Source organism: Bidens hawaiensis, unplaced genomic scaffold, assembly GCF_021521415.1.
Source record: "Bidens hawaiensis isolate Kalapana, Puna unplaced genomic scaffold, B.hawaiensis_p1.1 tig00006085_1, whole genome shotgun sequence".
Lineage (NCBI taxonomy): Eukaryota > Viridiplantae > Streptophyta > Magnoliopsida > Asterales > Asteraceae > Bidens > Bidens hawaiensis.
Window position 1 is genome coordinate 868,733 of NW_027491404.1, and position 9,642 is coordinate 878,374.

The following is a 9,642-nucleotide window of genomic DNA, read 5'->3' on the forward strand; positions in this document are numbered from 1 at the left end:
TCGAATAATAACTAAATGGATAAGCTATGGCGACTGTGAGACTAAAGTGACTAAACCAAAACTAGACAGACCAAAAATATAATTTACACAAATGATAAGAAATAATAAGACAAAAAGAAATACTAAGAAAGTCCCCATGAGTAGTCAAGGCAGGTAGAAATTAGAATATCTTCTGCGTGTGTCTGTCAAATTCCAAAACTCAATCAATCAATCAAATGAGTAGTAGTGTTTTGCGGTGATTTCTTCTTCCTCCGAAACTCCGCCAGTTTCTATTTTTCTGACTCCCAATTTGTCACACTTTTTAACATGAAATTGACACTCTGTTAGATCATGTTTAGCTTTCTCAGCAGAAAAATTCTCAAGCGCAAAGATAGTGATGCTGGTCTTAAAGGTACCTACCTACCTACCTTATTCATTAATATTCTCTTCTCCATCCTTTTCCTTACTTATCAATCAATCAATCATACCCAGTAAAATCCCACCGACAGCAAAGCTATAAGTAAGGTCTGGGAAGGGTGGGATGTAGGCACACCGTACCTCTATCCAAAGGAATAAAGAGGTGGCTTCCAGAGAGACCCTCAGCTCTAAGTACATGTGTATGAAGCAAAATAAAGGAAATCAAAGTTTAACAGCTATCTAAAAACTACTGCTAATTATAATAATATTAATAATAAGATCACAGTTTAACAGCTATATAAAAACTAATAATAATTATAATAATAATAATAATATATGTAAGGGAAAAACTATTATGGTATGTGACCTAAATAAGTTAAGTCTAAGCCCTAAGGTATTCAATTCTCTCTAAAAATCCTTAACTTTAATTCTACTTCTCCACGAATTCCTATCCTCAACCATGTCCTCAGAGAGGTTTAGGTCTATCAAATCATGCCTAATCCTCTCATCCCAAGTCAAATTCGGTCGTCCTCTACCCCTCCTCCCCTCTATAGGTTTAGGTCTATAAAATCATGCCTAATCCTCTCATCAAATCATGCCTTTTCCTTACTTACTTTCCCCTAATTTTATAACTATATATGCAGCTATTAAGTAGCTCCACTTCATCTACTCACTCACATATTATTCTTTAATTGGGTTTAATGGATGGAATAATATATATATATATATATATATATATATATATATATATATATATATAAATGTTAGGTTTTACCTCAATTTCTTAATTCATTCAACAAATAATTAATATATAAGATGTTAGATTTTTAACTCAAATTCTTCACCTGTTTGATTTATTTATTTATTTATATTAAATTCCTTTATATATGTGGAATAATATGCTGCTGCTGTATTGAACAATAATTAATTCGGGAACATATGGTTAATTTCATGCTTAACTCATTCTTGATCTGCGTCACTTGTATGATATTCCCTTTATCAACCAATTCATTTGAGATGTTTCATGTCACATTCTTCATCTCTTTTAATTGCACTCTTTTCGTCGGGAGTCTGTTTCTTCTATAAACTCCAAAAAAGACGACTTGAAACTGGGAACACTAACTTTTATTACTCAAATGTGCATAATCTTGCATATGTATCATATAAGTAGCTGCGACTAGAATGTTAACTTGTACTTTAAAGACTTTACTAAAACCTTATGAGTTGCTGACCTACATTATTCACATCATTATGTTTTTAACTTAAAGTACACATATCAATCCTACCAAACAATACAAATTAGTAACATATCTTTAAATAGCTTTTGTATAGCAAACTAGCTTCTATTAAGTTTCTATTTTTACACAGGAAGAGCAATGGAGGAACTACAAGCTTCCTTATTCAGCAAGTTACGCCGTCAACACCAATCGTTATTTGCCCTTACATTCAACTTCGTCGCATCTTTTAGTATCATCTTGATGAATAAATTGGTAAGTTTACACTTTGCTATAACTTATTGGTGTCATAATGCTGAATGTTACATTTTTAGCCTTTCGTTTTTCAGGTACTTGTCAAAGTCGGGTTCAATTATCCGATCTTCCTCACTTTCATTCACTACATCTGTAGCTGGTTAATAATGGCATTTCTAAAGGCTTTATCTATCCTTCCCCCACCTCCTTCTTCAAAGTCAACCAAATTTTCTTCATTGCTCGGTCTCAGTGCCGTCATGTCCCTTTCTACCGGTCTCGCTAATGTTAGTTTGAAGTTCAATAGGTAAGTCAAATTGTTTTTAATAGTTAATATTATGTGCAATGACTTTTCATTTTTGAGTTTTTCTGACTCAAAACATATTATTTTAGTGTCGGTTTTTATCAGATGGCTAAGATCGCAGTAACTCCAGCTATTGTTTTAGCCGAATTCATGCTCTACCGCAAAAGAATATCTTTTCAAAAGGTATTTACTATATATGAAACACCAAAAGTCAACCAAAGTCAAACATAGTCAAAGTATACGTTTTATTTAACAACTGATAGTTTCAGGTGGCTGCGCTTACTATAGTGTCGATTGGTGTTGCGGTTGCTACAGTGACGGATTTACAATTCCATTTTTTCGGTGCATGTATAGCAATTGCATGGATAATACCGAGTGCAGCCAATAAAATACTGTGGTCAAACCTTCAACAACAGGAAAGCTGGAATGCATTGGCGTATGTTGCTTAATTTCATCATCATAATATTACCCTTCATGTTGACTTTTACTGTCTAACTTATAATTTGAAAACTGACACAAGGTTAATGTGGAAGACTACACCCATCACCGTGTTTTTCCTAGTCATGATGATGCCATCTCTAGATCCACCTGGCGTTCTTTCATTCGATTGGAGCTTTTATAACACTTCTATCATCGCAGCTTCTGCAATACTCGGGTTCTTGCTTCAGTGGTCCGGTGCTCTTGCACTCGGGTAATTAAGTTGCATCCTTAAATAAATATAATTTATAAATGTAAGATTGCATAATATTATGATTCTTTTTTTAATGTTAACATTTAACAGGGAAACATCAGCAACAACTCATGTTGTTCTAGGACAGTTCAAAACATGTGTGATTCTTCTAGGAGGTTTTATTCTATTTGGTTCTAACCCGGGGTCAACCAGTATATTTGGTGCAGTCACGGCTCTAGCTGGGATGTCTTTCTACACACACCTTAACCTCCGGCCACCTCAGCAGTCGATGAAAACGTCTTCCAAATAATCATCTTTACCAAAGTCTAAGCTTAGTAGAGAAAATGGAGACGTTTGTGATCATACCACCTGCGGAGAAGAATCTGTCTAAAGTAAAATATATTAACCATAATTGATTAAATTCATTTGTTTACAATTTATTTTCTTGTTATAGCTAGGATGATGGTAAGAGTAGTATGTAAATTGGGTTTGTTTAGCTGTTACAGTTTCTTGGGCCTGAAACCGGTCCAATAAAGCTTGGTAAGTTCAATTTAATAAGAGCACTTAGCACACGTACAAATGTGGGGTTTTAAATGAAGTTTTAAGTATAATATGTTAAATAAAATTTTAGTTTTTGTTTGAATTTTAATGATCGGTACTAACTGTGATGGTCATAATCTACGTATGTGATATTCTTGAAAAAAAAAAGGTTTCTGTTACATAAGGATTTTGATTACAAAAAAATGGGATGTACCTTCTTTGCTATCCCAACGAAGTTGTCACCGCCAACTCTTCACCCCACACCTTCTTCGACCCTCAACTTAAAACTACAATGACCGACGGCTATATCAACACCCAAAACAGACATCCAAATGTCACTCGCTTCGTTAAGTTTGACTTTAAACAAGATCATATAATAACTTTAAGATTTATTTCAATACTAAGGGTGTAATAACATATGCATCTTACAGGTATAAAAGAAATTACATGTACCGTTTTTAAAAAATAAAAATACGTTTATTTCTTATTGAAATTAAAGGTATTTATATTCCATATAAGTATATTTAAATGTGAATTACTTCTCTTTTGTTAAAAGTTTTGGATGAAATAAAATTTATATATTAATACTAATTATTGTTTAGCTTAGCTATCCATGTGAAAACAATATTATTAAAAGTCAGCTCGCATGAAACATATGCATGTTCATTGGGCCATTCTTCATGGCTTCTGCACTTGCACAAAATAAAATTTTGGCACGATGGCGTTTTAACAAAAATTAATAATAACCAGTTGAATATCCCCGTAGAATGAGTGTGAGAATTCAGTTTTGATAGGTACCGGTATAATACTGACACTCGGTATAGCAACTAAAAGAAGGCAAAGACAAAAAATAGTTATGATACGCCCAAAAAGATATTGACACGTAACAAACTTGAAACTATATATATCATTATGAATATTTCTCACGATGGTCGAACGTAACATAAGGTTTCTACTGCATATTTAACTCTTTTAGAGTTCTAGTGCATATTTGAAGCAACACCTATGTTTTTATTATTTCGGTTTCATTTTTTTTTCATAAATATGAGTTGTATAGTAAATTTAGTTAATGCGATTTCCTAATTTATATTTATCGTACTCATTTAAAATACTCACAATCAATTGCTTAATATGTCGCTCATCTAGTCATCTAAGACATATTTGTGTATTGCAAGTATAGATGTAGGGTATCAAAAAGACCCAAATACCCTTAAGTAACACCCGCGGGTCAACCAGAAGCCCCTTATAAGGCACCCGCGGGGCATATGAACCATCCGCATAAATCATTTGAGGGAGAAACATTCCCACAAGGCATGCGGAAGCATACTGGCACCCTCAAAGGTCATCCGCATGAAGAAATATCCTTTCGCATAAATGACCGCTAGGTAATGCTCTAGGACAGCTGTCAATAACTAATTACCTTCTGGAAGATTTGCCGAGATGCTTTCTTGGGCAATACGTGATCCTTCGGCCAATCAGCCAGCGACAGCTGGCAAGGCCGTTACAACCATGCACATGGTTAACATTTCCCCTGAACCAATATCAGAAGGACGCGTGTCTAGGTTGTTATACATGCACATGAAACGTATAAGCTAAACCTATCATGTGAGGACACGTATCCAGGCGGTTATAAGAGCATCTTCTTAAGGACAGCTGACCCAATCACTTCCCCACACCCTTGGCTATAAATACCCTTTCAATCATCATGAGGTATTCATTCACTCCCACTGTACCCTCTCAATTTACTTAAGTGCTTATCTTCTACAGAATAGTACTTATTCTCACGCCGAAGGGTGGTTACAGGAAGACCCCCCCTCTTGTCCTTCCCGTAACGAGCTCACGGTGTCTGTTTTGCAGGTCTTCGTCACTGGACTTTGGACAATTGGGTTCATATCGTATTGGCAGTTAACCGTATCCTACCTTGTTGACTCATTGGATCTAGGACCCATTGGTGGGGAGTAGATCCGTGTTTCTTCATTGGCGTCATCCGTGTCTTTGTTAGAACAGTATAATTTTTTCCGTTCTCGTTACGATATGAATCAGTTACCTAAAGGGCCGACGGAGAATCCAGCACAGTCTTCACGTGGTCCCAACTTTGAAACACATGAAGGAGCAACGTTTGTGTTTCCTCGAATTTCGACTCCTGTCACAAGAACCGATGCCGTCAACCCTGGAGGTTTTTCCTTGGGTGGTTCGACGGCTCGGGGGTTGTTTGCTCAACAAGAAGGTGTTACTCCAGTAGACACCAGAAATGTCGTTACACTAATTGCTGATTTGGGGCGCGTTACAGCTCCAAGAGGTTCTGATCTCGGAGATTTGGACCGAATTATGAGAGATGCTAATCGAACTCACTTGGAGTTAGACCTAGATGAAAATTCCGGTGACTCTTCTCCAAAAAGAGTTCGGCAGCATAACTCTAGATCTGGAGGACTCTTATCTCCAGACGAATGGCTCCGCATTCAACAGGAAAGTCTGGTTGCCGAATACGAACGTAGGGTACGAAATGAGCGATTCCAGGCTCGTATCCTGACATACGATGAATCTCCCAGGAGATCAGTTTCCCCACCCATACGGGGAAGTCACATTCAATATAGCCAACAACTAGAACAAAACCTGGGTGACATCCGGAGGTTACGTCCTCGTCCCCGCATAGATATGCGGGTATCATTCTATGAGGACGAACTAGATGGACATGATTCAACCTATCACCCGGACGGTAGCTACTATATCGGGGATAGTCGCCTCCCTTCATACGGAGGGGCTAGCTACCCACGGCCGCCGGTTCGTCATGCGGAATATATAGTAGTGCTGAACATGATTTTCTTAAACCATACCGTCTGGAATCTTTCGCAGAAAAATCGAAGTTCATTCCAGCCATCGCGACGGACCCATTCCCGATAAATGCAAAATTCCAACATCTGTTGGTACATACAGTGGAATGAAGGATCCTAGTGATCATCTGTTGCGATTTGAAGCAGTAGGAGGAGTCAGCGGTTGGACTCTTCCATACTGGTGTCACATGTTTGCACTAACATTCACGGGGGCGGCGCGAGAATGGTTTGAGAAGCTACCATGTGGACAGATCAAAAGTTGGAAAGATTTAGTAGCAAAATTCTCTCAACACTTCAGCCAACAAAGAAAGCATACACGCGACCCTTCGGAAATACTAGACGTTGAAAGGCAAAATAATGAATCCATTGAGGATTTCATTACTCGTTTCAACAACGAGAGCCTTAATATTGGAGGGGTCAGTGAGGACATGCTGCGGGGCGAATTCCGCAAGAATGTCCATAACGACGCCTTAATCCGCACACTAACTGGGAAAGACGGAATGCCCGAATCCTGGGATGAAATTATGACAACAGCTAAGTTGTTTGCAAGAACTGAGAAAACACTGGGGTCCGGCAGCCAGAAACAATTACCAAGAGTCGAGTTTCAGACTCCAAGACCAAATAGACAAGCTAAAGGAACAATCTGGTCAAGACTGCAACCGACCACAGAACAACCGAAGCAGTTCGATGCAAGATCGTTGATTGGCAACAAGAACAAGCGTAACTTTCCAGCACGATCTTCCAACAACAGTTGGACTCAGTTGTCAAAAACTCCTTCAGAGATCCTCACAACTGAGAATTTGACCTTCCGCAAGCCTCAACCGTTACCGAGGAAGTCATTCCTCGATAACAAGAAACATTGCACGTATAACAACGATATAGGGCACAATACAAACGAGTGTGTGGCCCTAAGGAATGAAATAGAGGCGGCTGTAAAGAACGGGAAGTTAGATCATCTGGTCAAAAGTGTAAGACCAGAGAGTGGTAAACTTCCCGCAAAGGATAACCAGGGCCTGGCAAAAAGGCAAATAAAAGATTTGAACGTTCACATGATTCAAGGAAGTCAGCACGCCAATGGTAAGAGAAAAGAGTTTGCGGACGAAGAATGGAAGAATGAGCCAGTCATTTTTCCACGCATCATAGGAGGACCGTGCAACAAGAATCCTCTGATAATCACGGCTCTCTTCGGGCACTATCGGTCGCAGTATGTGTTCTTCGACACTGGTAGTACATCTGACATTATGTATGAACAGTGCTTCGAACAGCTTGAGGAAGATGATAAAGAAAGGTTACGACCCATTCATGCACCTGTCTCTGGGTTCGGGGGGAAATAATGCACCCGCGCTGTGTCATTACATTCCCAGTCACACTTAGTGACGGGGTCCACTCAAGAACTGAGGAAGTCGAATTTTTAGTTTTACCAGCAACTTCCAAACATGATATTATTCTTGGATGAGAGGCAATTGGTGACTTCAATGCCCACCCGTCCACAGCTCATGGAGTAGTAGGGGTCCCGACCCGCACTGGTGTAGCAATAATTCATGTTAATCGACATTGCTTCACAACCGAAAGCTCGAGGCCAAGTAAAGTTTCAAGACAAAATCAGAGAACCGAGCCAGAAAAATGGGTCCTTAACAAGAAATTTCCTGATCAAACAGTGGTAATTTGCCCGACTATTTCTGAGATCGTCCGAACTTTTTTAAAACAATTATTGACGAAAAACATCGACATTTTCGCATGGCAGCCAGCGGACATGACAGGTGTCCCGCGGAGCATTTCGGAGCACAAGTTAAAGGTGAATCCACTAATTACCCCAATTGTGCAAAAGAAGCGAAAGATGGCCCGGAACAAACAAAGGCCATGAATGAACAAGTACAGGATCTTCTTCACGCCGGAATTATACGGGAAATCAAATACCAAACGTGGGTGGCCAACCCAGTAATAGTCCCAAAAAGCAATGGAACGTGGAGGATGTGCATAGATTACAAAGATCTAAACAAGGCATGTCCAAAAGATTGTTACCCACTTCTAGAGATCGACTTGAAAGTAGATGTTGTGGCTCCATTCAGATTCAAGTGCTTCATTGATTCCTACAGAGGGTATCACCAGATTCATATGGCAGCTGGTGACAAGGACAAGACAGCATTCCGCACTGATCAAGGAACTTTCTGTTACAGAATGATGCCTTTCGGATTAAAGAATGCGGGTGCCACATACCAAAGACTGATGGATCAAGCCTTCAAAGGTCAAATAAGTCGAAATCTCGAAGTATATATGGATGATTTAGTGATCAAAAGCACCGAAGAAGATCAAATGTTGAGGGACATAGAGGAAACTTTCAAAACTTGAGAAACATTAATATGAAACTGAATCCAGCTAAGTGCTCCTTTGGAATGGAGGAAGGAAAGTTCCTCGGGGTAATCGTTACAGGCGCGGGTTTCAAGGCCAATCCAGACAAAGTTCAAGCAGTAGACCGCATGCCATCTCCTGCATCCCTCAAAGAAGTTCAAACACTCAACGGCAGATTGGTAGCATTAAACAGGTTTCTGGCAAATCACGCTGCTAAATCTTACCCGTTCATCTCAACATTGAGAAACTGTCTTAAAAAGGCACAATTCAGATGGACTCCGGAAGCCGAACAAGCATTCCAGGAAGTCAAGTGTTTAATGGAATTACCCACGCTAACAGCCCCACACGCGGGTGAACCATTAACACTATATTTATCGGCGTCTGACATTGCCGTGGGGGATGTCTTACTAACGGATAGTGTCACACCCGGCCCTGAACGGCGGAAACAGCCGGGCGCGCGCGAGTGGGGATTGATAATTAAGCACGGGCCATTGCAAACATTCAAAGTAAGATTTTCATTGCGCATGAAATGTTTAATACAAATACATTACGTTGTTTAAAAATTACATAAAAACATCCAAGTATAAAAACTGTCGAAGATTTCCACGCCATATCCCCTTGCGCGGCGGGAACAACCGCGCGCATCGAAGGGATAGAACTAAAATCTTCCAAAAAGCTAATTTTAGATGTTCAGCGTGAGGTGCTCTAAGTGTGACTCCATGCGCTACCTAGTTATCTCCTGAAAGACACGTAAAACATTTGAATCAGTATAAACTGAGTGAGTTCACAAGTTTTAGTAACTTGATAAATCGTATTGCATCATAGTCTTGATAAAAATTCATATTGAAACACATTTCTGATTTCATGTCTAAACATATGCTTGATAAACCGTATGAAAACATAGATCTGACAACATATTTCTGATAGAACCGTTCCGCGGGTTACGCGCGAACGTTTCTGGAAAACGTGCTCGTCCATGCAAAGTGGCGCTGCCACTACGAGCTAAAATAATGTAATACCGTCCCGCGGGTTACGCGTGGACATTTCTGAAAAACCGTGCTCGTCTATGCAAAGAGGCGTTGCCCC

The 9,642-nt window shown here is 39.4% G+C and overlaps 1 protein-coding gene across 1 annotated transcript; it reads left to right on the top strand.

The window, feature by feature from the left end:
- Positions 1-299: 299 nt before the first annotated feature.
- On the top strand, positions 300-3,284 carry LOC143631494 (nucleotide-sugar uncharacterized transporter 1-like). Its single transcript, XM_077100255.1, has 7 exons — positions 300-391; positions 1,765-1,886; positions 1,961-2,169; positions 2,256-2,349; positions 2,436-2,602; positions 2,687-2,857; positions 2,948-3,284. The coding sequence occupies exons 1-7, from the start codon at positions 331-333 to the stop codon at positions 3,144-3,146; spliced, it is 1,023 nt and encodes a 340-aa protein (XP_076956370.1). The 5' UTR covers positions 300-330; the 3' UTR covers positions 3,147-3,284.
- Positions 3,285-9,642: the final 6,358 nt, after the last annotated feature.

Bases quoted from the DNA above. Each gene is read 5' to 3' on its own strand.
- LOC143631494 (XM_077100255.1), top strand. From the start codon at position 331: ATGTTTAGCTTTCTCAGCAGAAAAATTCTCAAGCGCAAAGATAGTGAT. The intron at 1,887-1,960 runs GTAAGTTTACAC...TTCGTTTTTCAG, and splicing joins TCATCTTGATGAATAAATTG to GTACTTGTCAAAGTCGGGTT. The intron at 2,350-2,435 runs GTATTTACTATA...TGATAGTTTCAG, and splicing joins AAAGAATATCTTTTCAAAAG to GTGGCTGCGCTTACTATAGT.